The 25,270-nt window shown below is 43.5% G+C and overlaps 2 protein-coding genes across 2 annotated transcripts; both read right to left on the reverse strand.

Annotated features, from left to right (window-relative positions):
- Positions 1–3,366: 3,366 nt before the first annotated feature.
- LOC111978023 (coiled-coil domain-containing protein 138) lies at positions 3,367–17,264 on the reverse strand. The gene is made up of 13 exons (XM_024007782.2): positions 17,056–17,264; positions 16,557–16,723; positions 16,353–16,453; positions 15,930–16,204; positions 15,700–15,819; positions 11,789–11,866; positions 11,575–11,685; positions 11,142–11,297; positions 10,871–10,990; positions 10,125–10,311; positions 8,690–8,863; positions 4,213–4,351; positions 3,367–3,579 (listed from the first exon to the last, which is right to left on the reverse strand). Exons 1-13 carry the CDS (start codon positions 17,131–17,133, stop codon positions 3,453–3,455), a joined length of 1,833 nt encoding a protein of 610 aa, XP_023863550.1. The 5' UTR covers positions 17,134–17,264; the 3' UTR covers positions 3,367–3,452.
- A 5,490-nt stretch (positions 17,265–22,754) lies between these two features.
- On the reverse strand, positions 22,755–24,154 carry LOC111971478 (5-hydroxytryptamine receptor 1F-like). The gene is made up of 2 exons (XM_023998273.2): positions 23,871–24,154; positions 22,755–23,679 (listed from the first exon to the last, which is right to left on the reverse strand). Exons 1-2 carry the CDS (start codon positions 24,152–24,154, stop codon positions 22,812–22,814), a joined length of 1,152 nt encoding a protein of 383 aa, XP_023854041.1. The 3' UTR covers positions 22,755–22,811.
- Between the last annotated feature and the right edge of the window lie 1,116 nt (positions 24,155–25,270).

Below are 25,270 nucleotides of genomic sequence, written 5' to 3' on the forward strand. Positions count from 1 at the left end.
ATGTAATGTGTTCTGCGGTCGATCAAACTATTCTGTCAAATAAGAGGAATCTGCTGGAACAGCCAATTACCATAGATTTCCACAGCCGGGCACTGGTGGAAATCTGGTTACTCGATATCTATTTGTGTGAAATCATGACATCAGACCTTGAAGCATCATACTAACCAGGCTCTGCCATGCTAGTCTGTCTGCCAAGATATCACACAGCCATCGTTTGTGATAAATCATGACGTCCATCTCTCTACTGACCTGAGATGTGAGGTGTACAGAGAATAGACGGTCTCCTGTGACTAGGCTGGAGGAGACGTGGATCATCAGATTACAAATAGCTCAGCTAGAGAGAATCCTCCCTATTTAGGTGTGTGTGTTTCAGGCCCATGAGGGACAGTTATTAGCACTTGGCTTAGCGTGATCGTAGAGAGGTGAGACAGAGAGCTGGACTCCTGAGGGCAGGGAGTGCCAACAAACAGTCAAGCTTCATACAGCTCAGCTAGTTACTGTACCTGCTAACACACACGCGCACACACACACACACCTACCAGTGTGAACACCAACAGATGCTCACTAACACCTAACACAAGAACGCACACACATACACATTTTCCACCATTACATACTTGCTTACTCTTATTCCTCAAACAGGGCTCCAGCTTGTTTCATATCTCTCGTACATCCGATATCTTTATATTTCTAGTACAGTGACATCCTATATCCTAATGTTGGTACAGTAGTATATTATATAATGAAGGCCCGTTGCTGTCTAATCCCAGAGCATGCAGGGAACAATCCAACACTGGATGTCATTCATTATTAATCACTGTCAGACAAATATGGGCAACAATGTATTCTCCCCAGCCAACCAAGATATGCAGCAGCATAGAGATAACTATAGGAGGGAAAACATAACCACTACAGTCATTCACCAGATATAGAGCATTCTAGCATGCATGTTGCATAATCCAAACAAGCATTTATCTGAAAATACAGCACAATGGCAGACAGCTTACATTAAAAGCAAAGGCAGCAGAGGACAGGGCATCTGAGGACTGTGTTAAACTAGTGCTGTATCAACATCTCATTCCAAAATCAGGGTCATTAATATGGAGCTGGTCCCCCTTTGCTGCTATCACAGCCTCCACTCTTCTGGGAAGGCTTTCCACTAGATGTTGGAACATTGCTGCGGGGACTTGCTTCCATTCAGCCACAAGAGCATTAGTGAGGTCGGGCACTGATTTTGGGCGATTAGGCCTGGCTCACCGTCGGCATTGAAATTCATCCCAAAGGTGTTCAATGGGGTTGAGGTCAGTGCTCTGTGCAGGCCAGTCATGTTCTTCCACACCGATCTCGACAAACTATTTCTGTATGGACCTTTGTCTAGAATGTCATTGTATACTGTAACGTTAAGATTTCCCTTCACTAGAACTAAGGGGCCTAGCCCGAACCATAAAAAAACATCCCCAGACTGTTATACCTCCTCCACCAAACTTTACAGTTGGCAATATGCATTCGGGCAGGTAGAGTTCTCCTGGCATCCGCCAAACCCAGATTCGTCCGTCGGACTGTCAGATGGTTAAGCGTGATTCATCACTCCAGAGAACATGTTTCTACTGCTCCAGAGTCCAATGGCAGCAAGCTTTACACCACTCCAGCCGATGCTTGGCATTGCACATGGTGATCTTAGGCTTGTGTGCGGCTGCTCGGGCATAGAAACCCATTTCATGAAGCTCCCGACTAACAGTTATTGTGCTGTTGTTCCTTCCAGAGGCGGTATGGAACTCGGTAGTGAGTGTTGCAACTGAGCACAGAAGATTTTTACGAGCTACGCGCTTCAGCGGTCCCGTTCTGTGAGCTTGTGTGACCTACCACTTCACGGCTGAGCCCTTTCCACTTCACAATAACAGCACATACAGTTGACCGGGGCAGCTGTAGCAGGACAGAAATTTGACGAACTGACTTGTTGGAAAGGTGGCATCCTATGACAGTTTCACGTTGAAAGTCACTGAGCTCTTCAGTAAGGCCATTCAACTGCCAATGTTTGTCTAAGGAGATTGCATGGCTATGTGCTCAATTCTATAGTAGCCGAATCCACTAATTTGAAGGGGTGCACATACTTTGTATAAACAGTGTATAAGAAAGTAGAAGTAGAGGGAGGCACTGAATAGTACAGGGAGGTAGAGAGAGCTCAGGACAAGACCCAGTCTCCTTCATTAATAAGGAGTGAATACCCAGGCCAACAGGCCGCTGTGGTCATGCTCGCTCTCTTACCAAGCACTTTGCCAACCACATGGTTCCACTCACAGTACACTCTCTCAGGACTAGATTTACAGTCAAGTACATAACTGATGCACAATGCCTTAACTGCATCACCTTGCTGCCATCTTATGACTCAGCCAACTCAGAGAAATAATATACATTTGGTAGTCTGTAAATTCCAACATCATGGACTGACTTTATATCTGTGGTGAAGCGTAGCCACTAACATTAGACAGGTAAATAATGTTCTCATGAGGTAGACTAGCCAGATTGGAGGCCAGGGAATCTTTAACTGAGTTTCCACTGAGACCTACTCTACTGGGAAACACCAACATAAATTAGAGGGACCGCAGCTCAGGGCCTGACGCTGCGCAGGGGCTGTGTGTGTGTGTGTGTGTGTGTGTGTGACATATAGCAGGCCCACTGTGGCCCATAGTGAGTAATGGAAGTAATGAAAGTCAATAAATCAGTGACAGGTTCTGAAGCAGTAAGTGTTTAGGACTGTTATAGAGCCTTACTAAAGTAACTGGTTCATGCACCCCCACAAGACCGTTCTGCAGCGCTTGCTTGCCAACACCACACACTTATGCAGGACTTTTATTTTGTGAGGTGATGAAGAAACTAAGCAGCAGACCAACATTTTAGAAAAGTCTGTATAATAATAGGCAAACTTTCCTATAAACAGTTTGCCTGAAATTCCAAGGTGAACAGGGACCAACACCCTGACGAACCAGCAAAGTTTAAATTATATTTTTTATTCAACATACTGACTAACAGGGCTCTTTACAGAGGAGAGATCTGAAATGTTTGTCAGTGTGATATTCTCCTCACCATCACCAAACAGAACCATTCTGGACTCGTTAAACACTTCCAGCTTTAGTCCATAACAAACAAACTGGTTTATAGAAAACATATGTGACATAAACTAATGTATTTCATAACTATATGACAGAGAAATCAAACACTGTTTCCCATAATTTCTTAGTTTATTGATTTTAAAAGCTTCCTAGTGAAATCATCTTTACCTCAGAATGCATGAGACAAACATTATAGCCTCTCCCAACATGATGCTCATTTCATAGCAGATGGTAAACATGTTCAAAACAATGTACAACATATAGGTTAAGATCATATAAAAACATATTACAAAACTAAAGAAAAAGAAAAAGTCACCACCACAATAAGGTTATACGTGTGTGTTATTTCAGATTGAGTAGTATAGAGCTAAGGTTCAATGACAAAAAGGTGAGTGTAGGGTCAGTTGTTCTGTGCATCTCCTGCAGCAGCAGATGAAGAGAGCAGAGCTCAAACAGCCGCCTGTTCTTCCTGTGAAAACCAGAAAACAGAGTGTATGTAACACTGGGTCTATGAATGATAGTATACCTAGCACCACATGTGCTACAAATGCACTGGATCTTGTAATAAAACAGTCCTATATTACTAGATATTGTTTGGTCCTATATTACTAGATATTGTTTGGTCCTATATTACTAGATATTGTTTGGTCCTATATTACTAGATATTGTTTGGTCCTATATTACTAGATATTCTTTGGTCCTATATTACTAGATATTCTTTGGTCCTATATTACTAGATATTCTATGGTCCTATATTACTAGATATTCTTTGGTCCTATATTACTAGATATTCTTTGGTCCTATATTATTAGATATTCTTTGGTCCTATATTATTAGATATTCTTTGGTCCTATACAGGGTTAAATAGAGGGTTCTGCTGGAAGGTGCTGTGGGTCACCTCTCATCTACAGCCTGACAACATTCATCACAACCTATACAGGAAACCATGACATCATCTACCGACACAATACCCAGGGGTTTCCAACTCCGCTAATGGTGGGGGGGGGGTGTCAGGTTTTGGTTCCAACCTTGCAATAACACGCCTGATTTAGCTAATCATGATTCTGAGTCCAGACTGAAGAACATGATCAGTTTGTCTCACCTGATCTTGGAGAGTTTCTGTAGGATGATGGAGAGTTTCTCCAGAAGAGGAAGTTCTAGTCTGGGGTTCTTCACAAGGAGAGCTGCAGTACGGAAGAACTCTTCAGTACTGCAAGCAGACAGGAACTCAGACAGATACCCTGCAGAGAGGGAAACACCTAGATAGGTATACAGACAGACAGTTGCTCTGAAGAACCTTACGGTAACTGAAGACGATGCGCGTGATGAAACAACGGAAGCCATTTATTTTATTTGGAGGGAGTGACGTAGGCGGGGGGACCGGTGGGTGATGTGAGCATGGGCGAGAGAGGGTGAACAGGGCGGGACCTAAGTTGGGGAAAGCTGAACTTTATGCAAATACTCTGTGATATCGCGGCGCGATTTACCAATCGAAGCTCACTATAGCTTCCAGCCTCTACTGGATTGGCTATTGATGCATAGCACTATCTAGCTTGCTAGCACCCACATGAGGGTGAAGCTAGCGTGGCTATTCAAATGATTGATGATAGTTAACAGGCACTGTTACACACAGGCAGACAGACAGTTCCACTGAAGAACCCTACACAGTCCTGTCTACTCCTGTTAACCTGCTCAGTCATCCCATCATCGGGCCTATAACTGTACAACCAGCCTCTGCTGCGAGCAGAATGGATCAGAAACCCAGCTGAAGTGTTCCAGTCGTAGTACAGATGCTAATCAATTCCACTCAGCCAACGAGAGTAAATCTATATGATTTCAGGTCAAGCAGAGTCCATATTGTCAGTGTTAACTCTGTCTTACAGGGAGGCATAGATCTCAGCATGTTTCTCTCAGATAAGTCAAATCAGAGCCAGTCAGGCAGTATGGTAAAAGTCTGGACAGACTACAATCACAACCATAAGTGTACAGTCGTGGCCAAAAGTGTTGAGAATGACACAAATATTAATTTCCACAAAGTTTGCTGCTTCAGTGTCTTCAGATATTTTTGTCAGATGTTACTATGGAATACTGAAGTATAATTACAAGCATTTCATAAGTGTCAAAGGCTTTTATTGACAATTACATGAAGTTGATGCAAATAGTCAATATTGACCCTTCTTTTTCAAGACCTCTGCAATCTGCCCTGGCATGCTGTCAATTAACTTCTGGGCCACATCCTGACTGATGGCAGCCCATTCTTGCATAATCAATGCTTGGAGTTTGTCAGAATTTGTGGGTTTTTGTTTGTCCACCCGCCTCTTGAGGATTGAGTTCTCAATGGGATTAAGGTCTGGGGAGTTTCCTGGCCATGGACCCAAAATATTGGTGTTTTGTTCCCCGAGCCACATAGTTATCACTTTTGCCTTATGGCAAGGTGCTCCATCATGCTGGAAAAGGCATTGTTCGTCACCAAACTGTTCCTGGATGGTTGGGAGAAGTTGCTCTCGGAGGATGTGTTGGTACCATTCTTTATTCATGGCTGTGTTCTTAGGCAAAATTGTGAGCGAGCCCACTCCCTTGGCTGAGAAGCAACCCCACACATGAACGGTCTCAGGATGCTTTACTGTTGGCATGAACCAGGACTGATGTAGCGCTCACCTTGTCTTCTCCGGACAAGCTTTTTTCCGGATGCCGCAAACAATCGGAAAGGGGTTCATCAGAGAAAATGACTTTACCCCAGTCCTCAGCAGTCCAATCCCTGTACCTTTTGCAGAATATCAGTCTGTCCCTGATGTTTTCCTTGAGAGAAGTGGCTTCTTTGCTGCCCTTCTTGACACCAGCCATCCTCCAAAAGTCTTCGCCTCACTGTGCGTGCAGATGCACCACACCTGCCTACTGCCATTCCTGAGCAAGCTCTGTACTGGTGGTGCCCCGATCCCGCAGCTGAATCAACTTTAGGAGACGGTCCTGGCGCTTGCTGGACTTTCTTGGGCGCCCTGAAGCATTCACAACAATTGAACCGCTCTCGAAGTTCTTGATGATCCGATAAATGGTTGATTTAGGTGCAATCTTACTGCCAGCAATATCCTTGCCTGTGAAGCCCTTTTTGTGAAAAGCAATGATGACGGCACGTGTTTCCGTGCAGGTAACCATGGTTGACAGAGGAAGAGCAATGATTCCAAGCACCACCCTCCTTTTGAGGCTTCCAGTCTGTTATTCGAACTCAATCAGCATGACAGAGTGATCTCCAGCCTTGTCCTCGTCAACACTCACACCTGTGTTAACGAGAGAATCACTGACATGATGTCAGCTGGTCCTTTTGGCAGGGCTGAAATGCAGTGGAAATGTTTTTGGGGATTCAGTTCATTTGCATGGCAAGAGGGACTTTGCAATTAATCTGATCACTCTTCATAACATTCTGGAGTAATGCAAATTGCCATCATACAAACTGAGGCAGCAGACTTTGTGAAAATGTATATTTGTGTCATTCCAAAACTTTGGCCACGACTGTAGAATATGTGACAAAGTCAATGATCCAGCAGACACAGTACTTCTCATAACCAACAGAAACTGCCCCAAAATTCAGCCACATTTCTATTTTTACAGTCAACACATTTTTTATTTACTAGTTCAGTTGACTGAAAACACATACTCAACAAAAAAACACATACAAAAATGACCTGGGGGATTCAATTGAAACTTTATTTTCCCTGATAGGTTCAATAGGAATAAAAGAGTAGAGTAATTGTGCGTGAAAAAGCAATCTGCTTTAGAGACAGCCTCATGGTGTTACTGTAGCTACTGTACTTTAGCAGACTGGCAGAGACCCAGGAGTCCATCCCTGTTACTGTAGCAGAGAGCTAGACACCTCCATCTGGTCCCTAGCCTCTCCTCTCTTCAGGCTCTTTCAGCCTTACTGTATGTGGGACAGGGAGAGAAACTTCAAACACTATGGGTCAGTGGTAGAACGGTCCATGTCCAGGCTGATTTAGGGGGGAGGGGGTTCTCTTTATGGTCCCCCCTGGTTCTCCCCCGTCTCTATAGGACACATGGACTGGATTACTGTAATATAGCCTGAGAGAGTTATATGGGGCTTTGCCTTGGGCACAGACACTAAGCAGGCTACTGTAGGACAGGACACACACTGGAGAGGGTGACCTGCAGGTGTGAACCAGACCTCTGTGTTTGTGTTGTGTGTGTGTGTGTGTGTGTGTGTGTGTGTGTGTGTGTGTGTGTGGTGTGTGTTGTGTGTGTGTTGGTGTGTGTGTGTGTGACAGACGCATGCAGGCATACTGTATAAAGGCGTCCGCATGCTTCCCATCAAAAACAGTTTGTGTACATACAACATTTTGTGACGTTTTTGTTAGTTTTGTCTTCGGCTGTTTGTGTGCACAAAATGTTTTCTTGAGGCAACAGTAGGGGTTCTTCAATGAAGTGTTTGTTGTCATTCAACGAGAGACAACATGTTTTCATGCAACAAAAAAATTCTGAGAAATACTGGACCAAACATCTTAGGCAAAAACCGTAAAAAATCATGACATTTCTTGTGTTATCTTAGATTCATTCAAACCATTTTGAGGAAATGTATACTGGCTATGGCCTCAAGATGACAAACAGTACTTTTGCCAGTTGTTCTGATTATTTAAGCGAAAGTCTTAAGGGAGTATGCGAGGCACAGACGTTCACTTTGCCTAGCCGAGTTCTGCTAGGACCAAACCCAACCTAGTATGCAGGCGCCTTAACAGGGCAGCCACAGAGGGGGAATTGAGTTGACCTTCTGGTGTGAACTGCATGAAGGAACCCAGCCATACCGAACTGTACAGGGGTCGAGGAGGCTGCATTGTAGGCAGACACAGCAAGCCTGCAGTAGTACAAGACAGGGGAGGTGTGTGTCAGGCGGGTTAGTGGTGACCTTCAGGTGTGAACCCCAACTCTCCGCATGCCTCACTCACACTCACCTCATTACTCCCCTGTAAACCACGCTAATCACCAGCTCTCCCATAAATCATAGTGGGGTGCTGAGATCTCAACCTGCCACACTAGACTTTAGTGGACCAAGAGCTTAGCTCTGCTCAGTGTCAAACACAACACACACACACACACACACACACACACACACACACACACACACACACACACACACACACACACACACACACACACACACACACACACACACACACACATTGTTCAGTATCAGCCAATGACACAAATTAGTCAAACATAAAGCACATAATTGGAGCATACTGTAACTGTACTGTTATGGAGAGAGTATACTGTGGTGGGAATCTGTGGGGTGTCTCCATACTCATGGGTCTTTGAGCTGCACTGACTGAGGGTGGCAGGTATCTTAGTGGTTAGAGCGTTGGGTCAGTAACCAAGGGTTGCTAGCTCGAATCCCCGAGCAGACCGGGTGAAATCTCTCGATCTGCCCTTGAGCAAGGCACTTAACCAGGGTCGGCGTCAGTGGCCGTGACCCCACTCTCTGAGGGTGTCTCAGGGGGAGTGGGATATGCATTTCACACCACACACAGGTTACCTTTGATTAATAGTGAGAGAAGTAGTGTATCTATACTTACGTGACTCTGTGCTGAGCTGCATTAGGATGTCTACGGGGGTCTGCAGCCCCCCCTTCCCTCCTCGGAGCAGGGCTAGGAGGACAGACACTCCCCCGTACTGAAGAAACAGCCCCCGGACATCCACACACACCAGGTCACTGTGGAGGGAGTCCAACACCTGGGCTAAGATGTCAGCTGGAGGGAAAAGAGGAGTTAGGTCACACAGATAACCTGGACACTGCCACTGAAATCCAACCCCCATCTCTCTGCTACCAACACTTATCCCATCCCAGCTGGAGGCTCACCGAGACATGGGAGATCAGTGAACAGGTCTGTCTAAAGCCCCAGGGATAAATCACACTGGAGCTGACACTCTGAATGTGACCCTGACAAACTGCTGTTCTGCCCTGCATGTCTGCTTGCTCCTCTCTCCCCTAGTCAGAGCCGTACAGACAGGAGTAGTGGATAATGAACAACCCAGTATAAGCAGACAGAGTGAGAGTGGCTAGGAGAGACATCCTGGTTACTGAGAAGACATCTTTATGGGGCCTGTGTCACTGATGATCTCCACTGTAGTCTGTAACTGGCCTAGCCAGGGGGCTGGAGGGGTACACCAGAACCGCCCTGACCCAAAGCCTGCCTGCCTGCCTCCCTCTCTCTCTGGTCCAAACCCATTAAGGCACTGAGTTTCCAGAAAGCTTTGTTTTCTTTACACGACCCAGACCCACAGCACGAACAGCTACGTGCCTCATTCTAACCCCTTCTGTCTGTCTGTCTGTCTGTCTGTCTGTCTGTCTGTCTGTCTGTCTGTCTGTCTGTCTGTCTGTCTGTCTGTCTGTCTGTCTGTCTGTCTGTCTGTCTGTCTGTCTCTGTCTCTGTCTCTGTCTCTGTCTCTGTCTCTGTCTCTGTCTCTGTCTGTAGACAGGTTTTTATTAGTTCAGATGTTTTTCTGTAGACGGTTAAAAGCTTTTTGAAGCCTGATACCTCAGTCTGACATGGTACCTATTAAAGAACTAAGAAGAAATATTCTTCCTATATGAACAAACCAGTTTCATGTCCATCCAGAGACAGAGCTAAGCCAACCTGGCAGAAAGCCTGCCCTTTGGGGGTTTAGGCCTGGGTTGCTGTTAAGAACTTGCTAACAAATTTATTTGTGAAAAGCACGAAACAAATAACATTTGATTGATTGGGTGATTGATTGATAGCTGCACGGCACTCTATAGAGCACAGTACTACTGTGAGTCACACACTCACTAGAAAGAGACAATTAAATAAACCTGTATTCATACCCAATGGAAAACCACACTGCCCTCTGCTGGGGACTTCACATAACTACACCAAAAATGAATTGACAGACATATCAAAGGATATCCCTTGGATTTAGGAAGAATATAGAATTATTGGATAAGTGTTTGCATTAGACATTGTGTGTATATGTAGTGGTGCAGGGTTTTACCCTGGGTGATGGTCCTGAGGATGATGAGGGAGGAGAGGAGACGTGTGTGGGGACAGAGGCTCCTGTATAGAGAGGGAGGTAGAGGAGGGCCCCTGGTCTTCAGAGGGCCGCTGGAGTCCTGCTGCTGGGTCGGAACCCTGGACACCTCCTCCCCCAGACGCCGCAAAGTGGACGACAGAGCCACCGGCTACATACAGAGACACACGTACCCACAGTTAGTCAGTGGGAGTCCAGCGTTGTGATTATGTTTCTGGCCTTGTGGTTCTCCCTCAACACGTTGCTGTAATGCTACAGCATGAGATTCCAGTTTAAACATCAAATGGTTGCCCTGACACTGCCAGACAAACAAACACACTCCCCGCGTTTCAGTTCTGAGATGCGTTGGATCCGGGATGGCATCCATGCTTGTTGTTGACTATCTGGGCTGGGAGTTTTCATTGAGAACCAGACAGAGATTCTATCCAGTTGGGTCTGAGCCCCTCTCTGTCAGTGCGATGTCTGTTCTCCAGACAGACACACAGCCTGTTCTACATACGACTAATACAACTTGATAACTTCTAATGTACCCCACACTAATTAACCACATACTGGCCAGGCCAGCACAGGACACAGTCCGACACAAGGGATTCAATAACAATGTTTACAGCATGAAAACAAAATTCTACTTTCTTCTCACAGCTGGGAAGAGAATGCATTCTCAGTTTGTGTTGTGTAGTGTTGTGTTGTTGCGTGGTGTTGTGTATTACCTGCATGCTGTTGTCTATCTCTCTCAGGCTCCAGTATATAAACTTGATCAGGGACAGGGTACCAGAGGGGTCTGGTGACGCAGAGGACTGCTGCAGCTGCTCAACCAACAGAGGCAAAACCTAGAGACAGGAGGTCGACAACAACACAATATAAACAAAACATTATAAACTACAAAACACAGGATCAACACAAAGCCTGGGACATCATAACAAGATAAACACATAGCGTAATAAGCCAAAACGACCCCCTGGACTAGTCCAGTTCTCCCACCTTAGAGCACCTGTCGTGGAGAGAGACCATTGGTGACGTGTGCTGCTGACCCTGGGCTGTTCTGCTGTCTCCTGCTACTGGAGGAAACGTCTGTCTGTCTAGAATCCAATCCAATAGCAAAGCCAGCAGCCTGAGAGGGGCGGGACTTACACTACCCTGCAGAATGAGACAACCAGTAACCAGTATGGTTAGAGTCTGGCTATACTAAATGGTGTGTTTTCCAAACAACCACATTGACAGGAAATTGGACTTTAAAAGGTAGTTAGAAACAACCACCACCACTGTTGATTAGAATAATTACGGTACCAGTCTATGAGTCTTCATCAGGGAGTATGTGTGGGGTTAGGGCTGCATTAGCTACAATCACAGTTAACACAGTAATAACACTAGTAGTCAGTACCCACCGTTCTCAGTGGAAATGACATATACACACCTTGGCTGGCTTGGAGGTGGCTTTTTTCTCGGGTTTAGAAGGTTTGGACTCAATGGCCTTCTGACAAACGTTCTCTCTCCCTTTCTGTGCCATGGAGTATTCATACTTCCTCTAGAGAGAGAGAGAAAATCACATGTAAATGAACAGACAGTATGTATAGGGGTTGAGGGTCTGAATAACACAGGTCTATTTTGCTTGTTGTGTGTCTTCCTACCTGAAGGTTCTCTAGCCGAGCCTGGACCTTCCTGAACTGGTTCTCCAGACGCTTGTTCTGCTCACTCAGCTCATTCAGCTAAACACAATACAATCATACAACACAAACAGTTAAACACTTTTATTCAGGGCAACTCACTACACAACGTTCTAACTAAGTGATCAATCAGAACCAGCGCCCTCCTGTGGTCAGTTGAGACAGTCATACAGTACCTTCAGAAAGTATTCACAGTCTTGAGTCAATAAGTATTCAACCTCTTTGTTATGACAAGTCTAAATAAGATCAGGAGTAAATATTTGCTTAACAAGCCACATAATAAGTGGCATGGACTCACTCTGTATGCAATAATAGTATTTCATTATTTAACTAGGCAAGTCAGTTAAGAACAAATTCTTATTTACAATGGCAGCCTATCCCGGCCAAAAACAGACGACGCTAGGCCAATTGTGCGCCGCCCTATGGGAGTCCAAATCATGACCGGTTGTGACACAGTCCTGGATCGAACCAGGGTCTGTAGTGACGCCTCTAGAACTGAGATGCAGCGCCTTAGACCGCTGCGCCACTCGGGAGCAACATGATTGTTGAATCACTACCTCATCTCTGTACCCCACACATGCAATTATCTGTAAGGTCCCTCAGTTTGAGCAGTGAATATCAAACACAGATTCAACCACAAAGACCAGGGAGGTTTTCCAATGCTTGGTAGATGGGTAAAAAAAAAAAAGCATGGTGAAGTTATTAATTACACTTTGGATGGTGTATCAATACACCCAGTCAAAGACACAGGCGTCCTTCCTAACTCACTTGGCGAAGAGGAAGGAAACCAGTCAGGGATTTCACCATGAGGCCAATGGTGACATTAAAACAGTTACAGAGTTTAATGGCTGTGATAGTAGAAAACTGAGGATGGATCAACAGCATTGTAGTTACTCCACAATACTAACATAAAAGTGAAAAAAAGGAAGCCTGTACGGAATACAAATATTCCAAAACATGCATCCTGTTTGCAACAAGGCACTAAATTATTACTGCAAAAAGTGCGGCAAAGCAATTAACTTTTTGTCCTGAATACAAAGGGTTATGTTTGGGGCAAATCCAATACAACACATTACGGAGTATCACTCTCCATATTTTTAAGCATAGCGGTGGCTGCATCATGTTATGGGAATGCTTGTAATCGTTAAGGACTGTGGAGTTTTTCAGGATAAAAAAAATGTACTGAATGGAACTAAGCACAGGCAAAATCCTAGCAAAAAACCTGGTTCAGTCTGCTTTCGACCAGACACTGGGAGACGAATTCACCTTTCAGCAGGACAATAACCAAAGGCCAAATCTATACCGGAGTATATATATATATATATATATATATATATATATATATATATATATATATATATATATATATATATATATATATATATATATATATAATTATTATTTTTCTCTTAGGGGGTTGATCAGGATTATTATTGCAGATAGATTGTAGCTTCCATCAAAGTAATTGTCTGCATCCTTTCCAATCCCATATACATTTTTTGTAAATAAATAATAATAAATATATATATATATACACATACACAGTTGAAGTCTGAAGTTTACATACACTTAGATTGGAGTCATTAAAATGTGTTTTTCAACCACTCCACAAATTTCTTCTTAACTACAGTTTTGGCAAGTCGGTTAGGACATCTACTTCGTGCATGACACAAGTAATTTTTCCAACAATTGTTTACAGACAGATTATTTCACTGCATCACAATTCCAGTGGGTCAGAAGTTAAGTGACTTTAAACAGCTTGGAAAATTCCAGAAAATTCCATCATGGCTTTAGAAACTTCTGATAGGCTAATTGACATAATTTGAGTCAATTGGAGGGGTACCTGTGGATGTATTTCAAGGCCTACCTTCAAACTTGGTGCCTCTTTGCTTGACATCATGGGAAAATCAACAGAAATCAGCCAAGACCTCAGAAAATAAATTGCTCCCAAGTCTGGTTCATCCTTGGGAGCAATTTCCAAATGCCTGAAGATACCACGTTCATCTGTACAAACAATAGTACGCAAGTATAAACACCATGGGACCACGCAGCCGTCATACCACTCAGGAAGGAGACGCGTTCTGTCTCCTAGAGATGAATGTATTTTGGTGCAAAAAGTGCAAATCAATCCCAGAACAACAGCAAAGGACCTTGTGAAGATGCTGGAGGAAACCGGTACAAAAGTATCTATATCCACAGTAAAACAGGTCCTATATTGACATAACCTGAAAGCCCGCTCAGCAAGGAAGAAGCCACTGCTCCAAAACCGCCATAAAAAAGCCAGACTACGGTTTGCAACTGCACATGTGGACAAAGATCGTACTTTTCGGAAAATGTCCTCTGGTCTGATGAAACAAAAATAGAACTGTTTGGCCATAATGGCCATCGTTATGTTTGGAGGAAAAAGGGGGAGGCTTGCAAGCCGAAGAACACCATCCCAACCGTGAATCACGGGGGTGGCAGCATCATGTTGTGGGGGTGCTTTGCWGCAGGAGGGACTGGTGCACTTCACAAAATAGATGGCATCATGAGGAAAGGAAAGTTATGTGGATACATTAAAGCAACATCTCAAGACATCAGTCAGGAAGTTAAAGCTTGGTCGCAAAGGGGTCTTCCAAATGGACAATGACCCCAAGCATACTTCCAAAGTTGAGGCAAAATGGCTTAAGGACAACAAAGTCAAAGTATTGGAGTGGCCATCACAAAGCCCTGACCTCAATCCCATAGAATATTTGTGGGCAGAACTGAAAAAGCATGTGCGAGCAAGGAGGCCTACAAACCTGACTCAGTTACACTAGCTCTGTCAGGAGGAATGGGCCAAAATTCACCCAACTTATTGTGGGAAGCTTGTGGAAGGCTACCCAAAACTTTTGATCCAAGTTAAACAATTTGAAGGCTATGCTACCAAATACTAAATAAGTGTATGTAAACTTCTGACCCACTGGGAATGTGATGAAAGAAATAAAAGCTGAAATAAATCACTCTACAATTATTCTGGCATTTCACATTCTTAAAATAAAGTGGTGATCCTAACTGACAGGGAATTTTTACTTGGATTAAAAGTCAGGAATTGTGAAAAACTGAGTTTAAATGTATTTGGCTAAGGTGTATGTAAACTTCTGACTTCAACTGTATATACGCACATCACACAGACATACATACCCACATATATATATATTTATATAAATATACATACATATACTGTGCCTTCGGAGAGTATTCAGAACCCTTGACTTTTTCCACATTTTGTTGCGTTACAGCCTGTTTATTTTCCTCATCAATCTACACACAATACCCCATAATGACAAAGCAAAATCAGGTTTTTAGAAAAATACATAAAGAAATTACATTGACATAAGTATTCAGACCCTTTACTCAGTACTTTCTTGAAGCACCTTTGGCAGCGATTACAGCATCGAGTCTTCTTGGGTATGACGCTACAAGCTTGGCACACCTGTATTTGGGGAGTTTCTCCCATTCTTCTCTGTCAGGTTGGCTGGGAACCATCGTTGCACAGCTATTTTCAGGTTTCTCCAGAGATGTTCGATCGGGTTCAATGCAGGAGTGGCTTCGGGACAAGTCTCTGAATGTCCTTGAGAGGCCCAGCCAGAGCACAGACTTGAACCCGATTTTTTTATACATTTGCAAAAATTTTGAAAAACATGTTTTTGCTTTGTTATTATGGGGTATTGTGTGTAGAGTGATGAGGGGGGAAAACGATTTAATCAATAAGAATAAGGCTGCAACATAACAAAATGTGGTAAGAGTCAAGGGGTCTGAATACTTTCTGAATGCACTGTACAATGGAAGACAGTCACATGACATCATGACACATGATCTTAGGTTAAATGCAGCCAGCTGAAGCAGATGCTTGCCTGTTTCTTCATGTTGTCGTTGAGTTCCTTGATGGAGTTGAAGCTGGACTTTAACCTCTTGTTCTCCCTGGTTCTCTCGCTCAGCTGCTCCTGTAGCTGACTCACCTCCTCACTGCGGCTCTGACGGAATACACAGATGTTCAGAACCGCTAACACAACGCACTTAAAAAAAAACCTGTGAGGAAGAGATCATATTCAACCTTGAGGGATTGCTGAAGATGTGTGTTTACCTCCTCTTGCTGTAGCAGTCTGTTCTCTCTGTCCTGGAGCTGGGCCGACCACTGCAGCTGGCTCAAACGTTCTGCCTGTAGTTGTTGGTAGATGTGCAGCATCTCCTGGTAGACCTGTCCCATCACTGAGGGGCAGGAGGGGGAGAGGACAGGGGAGGACTGCTGCTGCCTCACCCCTTTCTCCCCCCTCACCTCCTCTTCTCTGGCCAGGCCTACGGTGGACTCAGTCTCTCGGGAGCCCAAGGTACGGGCCAGGCTGGAGGGCAGGGTCATATCTGAAACAGAAAAACTCATACACTGTTTTTTTGTCAAGTGTTTTCATTTTGAAGAAAGCAGTATTGGTATGATTAATATGATTAAAACAATGCATTCTCTAGCTACATCTGTTGAGACATGCTGAATATAAGAAGACCCGACACACACCTGTCTCTGTGTAGTGGATCTGTGTGTCCAGGAGAGGGCTGAAAGTATAGTTCTCACTCAGGTCCTCCTCACTGTCACCCCGACTACAGTCACTGTACAACCTGGGTAAGCAGACAGGGACACATCAGTGGCATATGGTAGCTTGGCCCCATCAATTATAACACAAGGTGTTGGTCTGAAAGAAATGCTGGGAGAAAGACTGACCTGTCTGGAGGGTTGGTGACAGCCTGGAACAGTTCCTGTAAAGCTCTGTTGTAACCTCTCATCTCTCTGGTGGTGGTGCGTCGAGACCTGGGGGACGTCACAACTCTCTGCTGCCCACCATCGTAGTGTCTTCCACTCAGCGCAGGTGCTTTCTGCTCTGTAGATACCTGTCAAAAGGCAATAGTGAGCTATAGCATGTTCAGTCACTGCAACGTACGTGCACAACCTAGTACTAGTAATAACAAGCCAACTAACGTTAGCTAACTATTTAGCTAGCTAACTAAGTCGATAAGAGTTTGCTGGTTTGCTTGTTCTCTTGGTAACGACTCTGAGTGATCCAGCTAGCTAACAAACGAAGTTAGCTAGCTGGAACACTCGGGGTCGTTACCAAGGGAACAATCAAACCTGCTAGCTAAGGCTATCTACCTGGCTAGCTAGTTACTGTAAGCTAGCTAAATATTTAGCTAGTTTGCTTGTTAGATATATACACATTACTAACCCGTTTCCTTTCCAGATATTTAATTTTCAGCCTCTCAACCGTAACGTCCAACTCGCTCTCTGACGATTCGTTGTTCATCTTGAGGTTTCACACAGATCTATTGTTTTTCAACAAACTCCAAAAGCACAGTTAACTTGTGGTCAGTTTGAATTATGTGCATTTTTCCTAAACCGGAAATGAAAAACCTGCAAATCTGCTGTCATCCTGAGGGCGGCGCCATTACACAATACATACATATACACATACCTATTCTGACATTGTGCTCGTGCTTACAGTGTGAGGGACCGTCACTGCTGTTGTAGCCTTCTGTGCTCAGTGCTGGGATGAATCTATCAACCTGTTCAAGAACCTGTTCCACATTCTGTAAAATAATACACTCACATGCATACATTATTAAGATACTGTTAAGACCAGCTATTCCTTGCCTCAGAATGATGTAAAATTGTATTAGTTCCTCACCCAGATGGTATTTAAATGCATATAGGTTAAAGGTGAGATATGATTCATACTGTATGAATCATAACATAACTCATCTTTAGACTGATATAGATACATAAATACCATCTGGGTGTGGAGGGAACCATAGTCTGAGGTAACAGAACCATCAGAGTGGAGGCATGTTCTGTTGGGGAGGCATCATGATGGAACTCTCCATAACACCATGACCCCTCTTTCTTGCATCGTATTCTTTTCAAGAGAACACACTGTATCAAATTAACATTTTGAAACCTTGTCATTGTGTTGTTTATTTCAAAAACAAATCTCCTTACATTTGCCTCACAAACATTGCCCTCTGTACTTACAGTAAGAAAAGCATACATACACTATTCTAAGTTTATGAGTGGGAGTAAAATAATCAGTATTCTAGCACCTCCTCTCTTAATGACACACTCATTAGCCTGCTGTGCCTCTGGATCAGAGCTCTCTGTGCTATGGGTGGATGACAATGGTGGAGCAACTTTCTCAGCTCTCTTTAATCAGCTATAGAGATCTCTGTATTAAGACACAGAATATAAAGTACCCATATGGGATATAACACAAAAGTTGCACTGTAGAAGTGGAATATCTAGCTTATTAACAACACTGATTGAGTATCATAACTTTAATCACTACTTTTGTAGCATCAACAAAAACAATGATCACAACAAATATTGTTAGGAGAATAAGTCAAAACTTTTGATATGTTATATTTCAGATATGTCTACTAGCTTGGGCAGGTTGATAGTTATATAACAGACAGAAACACCATGATCAGCTATTCTAAGACCTTGCAATGATCGAGGCTGATGGTTTAAGTCCAGAGTTTCATCCTACAGTTTAACCAGTTTCTGTCTGTTCATTTAAACATCGTCCCTTCAATGTCATTAAACACCATCCCGACTACAACAGTAACCCAATCAAACATCAAGGAGATGATGACCTCATGGCTCTCTATAAATAGACTCTTATGGATCTGAGGTCCTCTTAACTTTCCTCCAAAGCTCAGCAATGTGCCAGTCCCATTAGACTGACCTGGCTGGAGTGTCCATTAGTCTTGGCAGAGTATTACAGGTAATTTCCTCCGGGTAAAGATTTAACGTCTCTTGTGTTTATTCTGTTGATAGTCTCTGATCTCAGGCAGTCACATGCTATCCCGGATCCAACACAACTCTGAACTGAATGGCGTGCACATGCTTGTGTGTGTGTGTGTGTGTGCGTGCATGTAACATTACAACAACCTAACATCGTTATTAACCTATAGAAGTACGAGATAGCCATCCCTGTGACCGGGTATGGTAACTCTTGAAATTCCTTCTGTCACTAAAGATTTACAGTGCCTTCAAAAAGTATTCACACCCCTTGACTTTTTCCACATTTTGTTGTGTTACAAAGTGGGATTAAAATGGATTTCATTGTAATTTTTTGTCAATGATCTACCCCAAATAGTCTGTAATGTCAGTGGATAAAAAAAAACATTTGTAAAAACTTTATAAAAAATAAAACACTAATATATCTTGATTAGATAAGTATTCAACCCCCTTAGTTAATACATGTTAGAATCACCTTTGGCAGCAATTACAGCTGGGAGTCTTTCTGGGTCTCTTAAGAGCTTTCCACTCCTGGATTGTACAATATTTGCATGTCATTCTTTTTTCAATTCTTCACGCTCTCTCAAGTTGGATGTTAGTCATTGCTAGACAGCCATTTTTAAGTCTTGCCATAGATTTTCAAGCAGATTGTCACGTTCCTGACCTTATTTCCTTTGTTCAGTCTTGTTTAGTTGGTCAGGACGTGAGCTGGGTGGGCATTCTATGTTATGTGTTTCTATGTTGGGTTTATTGTTTGGCCTAATATGGTTCTCAATCAGAGGCAGGTGTTTGTCATTGTCTCTGATTGGGAACCATATTAAGGTTGACTGTTTTCACTGTTTGTTTGTGGGTGATTGTTGCCGTGTCTGTGTTTGTTCGCCACACGGTACTGTTTTCGTTCGTTTACGTCGTTTATTGTTTTGTATTTTGTCAAGTGTTTTTTCGTCTTCGTCTAAATAATTAAAGTATGTATTCAAACCACGCTGCGCTTTGGTCCGATCCTTGCTCCTCCTCAGACGAGGAGGATTACGACGAGCGTTACACAGATTTAAGTCAAAACTGTAACTAGGCCACTCAGGAACATTCAATGTTGTCTTGGTAAGCAACTTCAGGACATCCAGTGCCTTCAGAAAGTATTCACACCCCTGACTTTATCCACATTTTGTTGTGTTACAGCCTGCATTTAGAATGGATTCATATTATATTTTTTGTGGCCTGTACAAAATACTGTCAAAGTTGAATTATGTTTTTAGCCATTTTTACAATTTAATAAAAAATTAAAAGCTAAACTGTCTTGAGTCAAAAAGTATATAACCTCTTTATTATGGCAAGCCAAAATAAGTTCAGGAGAAAAAATATACTTAACTAGTCCCATAATAAGTTGCATGGACTCACTCTGTGTACAATAAAGTGTTTATCGTGATTTTTGAATGACTACCTCATCTCTGTACCCCACACATACAAATATCTATAATGTCCCTCAGTTGAGCAGTGAATTTCAAACACAGATTCAACCACAAAGACCAGGGTAGTTTTCCAATGCCTTGCAAAGAAGATTGCCTATTGGTAGATGTGTAAAAAAGCAGACATCGAATATCCCTTTGAGAATTGTGAAGTTACTAATTACACTTTGGATGGTGTATCTGTCACGGATCCCTCCGGAATTTTCATTACGCACACCTGTCCGCTATTCCCACTGACTAGTACTTGTATAAGTGTGCGCTTTGGTTTGGGCTGTCCATTATTGTTCCAATGTCCGTTGGTGCGTGTGAGTACCTGTGCTGTGTGTTTTGGGCTTTCGTGCCATTGTAGATTGCGCAGATGATTACAGGTCTCATCCCGTGTGTTAAACATTGTGCGCGTGTGTTATTTATTCGAGGTACTCCTCGCTCTTTTGTTTTGGGTTTCTACCCTGTGTTTTGTTACGTGTTTGTTTGGTCTTCGTTCCCGTGCCTTTACACGGCACGCCGTAATTTGGGCTTAATTTTAAAAAACTATTACGCATTCCTGCGCCTGTCTCCCGAATCTCTTCATACCAACGTGATAGTATCAATACACTCAGTCACAACAAAGACACAGGCATCCTCCAAACTCCAATACCAGAGAGGAAGGAAACTGCTCAGGGATTTCACCTTGAGGCCAATAGTTACTTTTTTTAAATTATAGAGTTTATTGTTTTTTGGGGAGAAAACTGAGGATGGATCAACAATATTGTAGTTACTCCACAATACTAACCTAATGGACAGAGTGAGGCACTAAAGGAAAAGGGCAAAAAAATGGAATACAGAGTTATGTTTGGGGCAAATCCAACACATCACTGAGTACCACTCCTTATATTTTCAAGCATGGTGGTGGCTGCATCTTGTTATGGGTATGCTTGTCATCAGCAAGAATAGGGAGTTGTTTTAGGATGAAAAGAAAACGAAATAGAGCCAAGTACAGGCAAAATCCTAGAGGAAAACCTGGTTGAGTCTGCTTTCCAAGAGACACTAGGAGACAAATTCAGGTTTCAGCAGGACAATAATCTAAAACACAAGGCCAAATATACACTGGAGTTGCTTACCAAGACGCCATTGAATGTTCCTGAGTGGCCTAGTTATAGTTTTGACTTAAATCGACTTGAAAATATATGACTAGACTTGAAAATGACTGTCTAGCAATGATCAACAACCAACTTGACAGAGCTTGAATACTTTTTTTAAGAACGTGCAAATATTGTACAATCCAGGTGTGCAAAGCTCTTAGAGACTCACCCAGAAAGAGTCACTGATGTAATTGCTGCCAAAGTTGATTCTAACATGTATTGACTCAGGGGGTTTATACTTCGTTTGTCATTATGTTTTTTTGTGTGTAGATGTGTGAGAATTTTTTTAAAGTAAAATCCATTTTGAATTCAGGCTATAACACAACAAAATGTGAAATAAGTCAAGGGGTATGAATACTTTCTGAGGGCACTTGTCACAACCTGATTTGGGTGGGCATTCTATATCCTTTATTTCTATGATTTGTGTTTCTATGTTTTGGCCGGGTATGGTTCTCAATCAGGGACAGCTGTCTATCGTTGTCTCTGATTGGGAATCATACTTAGGCAGCCCTTTTTCCCACCTGTGATTGTAGGTAGTTGACTTTGTTAGTGGCACTATAGCCCTCGGAAGCTTCACGGTCGTTTATTTTGTTTCTTGTTTTGTTGGCGACATTCTATAATAAAAGGAAATGTACGCTTACCACACTGCACTTTGGTCCACTTCTTTCGACGGCCGTGACAGCACTGTAAAGTTAATTTCTTTGCCACATTTTTTGCAGTTTTACTTTAGTGACTTGTTGCAAACAGGATGCATGTTTTGAAATATATGTATTCTGTACAGGCTTACTTTTTTTCACCCTGTCAATTAGTTTAGTATTTTGGATCCATCCTCAGTTTTCTCCTATCACAGCCATTAAAGTTTCAATATGTACGTTTTTGGGCGACCCGACAAAATGCACATAGAAATGTGAGTTATAGACTGTCATTCTCATTGAAAGCAAACGTAAGAAGTGGTAGATCTGTTCTGTGTTCTATTTCTATGCTTCCCGTTCTTAAGTATCGTTTTTGCGTCTTTTACTTTCAGTTATGTACACCAGCTTCAAACAGTTGGAAATATAATATATTTTTAAATATATATAATATAAAAGATTTTTCACAGCAGTTTAGATGTTGCAATGATTCTCTACACTATAAATTGCTTGTTTTGTCACAAACTGAAATTAGGCGAAGTATTAGAATTTTAGCAACCAGGAAATGGTGGAGTGATTTCTGAATATTGTACCTTTAAACTCTGTAACTGTTTTAAAGTCAGCATTGACCTCGTGGTGAAATCACGGTTTCCTTCCTCTCCGGCAACTGAGTTAGGAAGGACGCCTGTATCTTTGTAGTGACTGGGTGTATTGATACGCCCTCCAAACTGTAATTAATAACTTCACCATGCTCAAATGGATATTCAATGTCGTTTTCTACCAATAGGTGCCCTTCTTTGCGAGACATTGGAAAACCTCCCTGGTCTTTGTGGTTGAATCTGTGTTTGATATTCACTGTTCGACTTAGGGACCCTACAGATAATTGTATGTGTGAGGTACCTTGGTCTAAATGGGACTCCACCCTGCCTAAATAAAGGTTAAATAAAATACAAATGTGTGTCCTCCCTGCCCGTGTCAGAGGCGAAGCCTACACCTGACCAGTCTCTGGAAGGCCTTCTTAAAGTCTTCGTTGAAGATAGTGTAGATGAGAGGGTTGATAAGGGAGTTGAGGTACCCCAGCCAGGTGAGGAAGTCAGCCAGCTCTATGGAGGTGTTGCAGGAGCCACACGTGTTGACGATCACCTCCTTCAGGAAGAAAGGCATCCAGCAGACCACGAAGGCCCCCAGTATCAGTCCTAACGTAGATGCAGCACGTCGCTCCCTGGTCCCTGAGATACGCTGCCGTCTCAACCCACATTCACGCTCCCGCCTCGACTCGCTCTGGGGACTTTTTACGGCGATGCGCACGCGGTCGCCCTCCGTGGAGGGGTCTGAGTAGGACTTTTCTGGGGGGTTCAGGGTGTCTGGGCTCTGGGGATCTCCGTCAGTGGGGCAGGAGGGGAGGGTGGTTCCGTTGACCATGGAGGAGTGTTGGCTGGCTCTGCTGGCCCCCCTGCGGAGGTACAGAGTCTGAGCTGCTCTGTAGATCTTATAGTAGAGGAGGAGGATGAGGAGCAGGGGAATATAGAAGGCTCCCAGGGTGGAGTAGAGGGTAAAGGCGATGTGGTGGTGTATTATCAGACACTGGTCCTCCTCTGGCCCCCCACCATGGTTCCTCCACAGCAGAGGGGGAAGGGATATGAGGACGGACAGGAACCAGACGACGGCGACAGTGATGCCAGCTCGGAGGCCGGTGCGTTTGCGTGAGTACTCCACTGCGTCAGTGATGGCCCAGTAGCGGTCCAGAGCGATGGCTGCCAGGTGGAGGATGGAACAAGTGCAGCAGGTGATGTCAACACTCAGCCAAACATTACACACAGCCTCGCCCATCACCCAGCTTTCCCTGAGGATTCAGACAGAATATTGATAGTGATTATGTTTGTGACTGCACTTTATTATTATTTTGATCACAAACTGTATACTTTGATAGCATGTCTTTTAAGCCTATATGGGCATCTGAAAAGCTGCAAGACACTTTATGCTGCAAGACAAATCAATCAATTGTGCAATCCTTTATTGAATCTTTGTAGCTACCTCTGTATGTAGAGGATGCTGAAGGGCATGACCAAGATGGCCACCAGCAGGTCCGTCACCGCCAGAGAGCAGATCAGGTAGTTGGCCGGGTGATGTAACTTTCTGGTTACGATGATGGCTGTGATCACCAGGGAGTTGATAACCATTGTAATGAGAGCGAGCAGGGACAGGGTGAGGGTGAGGATTATTTTACTTGGTGGGGTTATAGAACCCCCATCCCCCTCCCCACCCCCACCCCCCACACCCAGGGAGAAGACCCCCTCTGTACAGTTAGACAAGTCCATCCTAGAGAGGAGAGGAGAGGAGACAAGAGGAAGATAAGGGTCTGCACCAAGGCTAGCAGTATAGATGAACGATGCGTAAGAGTTTAAAAGGTACTCACACTCAAACCATGTAGAACTTCAGAGAGACCAGGCAGATGATGAATGAAGCATAATCCTCCATAGCTGTATAAGCTGTGTGTACCTTGGTGATGTGTGTTCATTGGTGTGCCCTCTCCAGCAGTAACCTTAGTGTCAGTAGCTTCTTTCTGGTATCTCTGGACTCAACCAATGTCTCACACAGACATCTGGAAAAAGAAAGGGAGGAAAGGAGGGGGAGAGAGAGAGAGAGAGAGAGAGAGAGAGAGAGAGAGAGAGAGAGAGAGAGGGCGAGAGAAACAGTCAGTGGAAAAATAATCACCAATGAGAGTCCAGCCGCTGATTTCATAACACCCACCCATCCATCCATCCATCCATCCATCCACCCACACACACACACACTCCTGATGCGATCTCTGATCAAAGCCGTGACCATCATCACATGCACGCACGCACGCACGCACGCACACAAACAAGCATACACAAGGTGCAATCCCGGATCAAAGGCAGTACAATCTGCACAAAAGCAGACGCTCATCGGTGTGTGTCTGTGTACGTGCGTGTATACTTGTATCTCTGTACTCTAGCTACCACTTATTTGGAGTTGATCAGTTAAGAATTGAAAGGGAATTCAGCAGCTTTCATATGTCCCTAAAGACACTCATCATGGTAATTTCCTTGTTCCATATGATGTACTGTGCTTTATTGTTCATTTACATGGAAATTCATTTTGTGAAGCCAGCATACAAATACACAAAACACAATACACTTTAATACATTCAATATGGAAAACACTGGAAACATAATAATTAATGCACATATACACTGAGTGTACAAAGCATTAGGAACACCTTCCTAATATTGAGTTGCACCCCATTTTGCCCTCAGAACAGCCTTAATTCGTCGGGGCATGGACTCTACAAAGTGTCGAAAGCGTTCCACAGGGATGCTGGCCCATGTTAACTCCAATGCTTCCCACAGTTATGTCAAGTTGGTTGGATGTCCTTTGGGTGGTGGACCATTCTTCATAAACACTGAAAA

This window comes from Salvelinus sp. IW2-2015, linkage group LG2, assembly GCF_002910315.2.
Source record: "Salvelinus sp. IW2-2015 linkage group LG2, ASM291031v2, whole genome shotgun sequence".
Taxonomy (NCBI): domain Eukaryota; kingdom Metazoa; phylum Chordata; class Actinopteri; order Salmoniformes; family Salmonidae; genus Salvelinus; species Salvelinus sp. IW2-2015.

Bases quoted from the DNA above. Each gene is read 5' to 3' on its own strand.
- LOC111971478 (XM_023998273.2), bottom strand. From the start codon at position 24,154: ATGGACTTGTCTAACTGTACAGAGGGGGTCTTCTCCCTGGGTGTGGGG. The intron at 23,680-23,870 runs GTAGCTACAAAG...CTGAATCCTCAG, and splicing joins AGCATCCTCTACATACAGAG to GGAAAGCTGGGTGATGGGCG.
- LOC111978023 (XM_024007782.2), bottom strand. From the start codon at position 17,133: ATGAACAACGAATCGTCAGAGAGCGAGTTGGACGTTACGGTTGAGAGG. The intron at 11,686-11,788 runs GTAGGAAGACAC...CTCTCTCTCTAG, and splicing joins CTCGGCTAGAGAACCTTCAG to AGGAAGTATGAATACTCCAT. The intron at 3,580-4,212 runs GTGAGACAAACT...TGGTTTTCACAG, and splicing joins CAGAAACTCTCCAAGATCAG to GAAGAACAGGCGGCTGTTTG.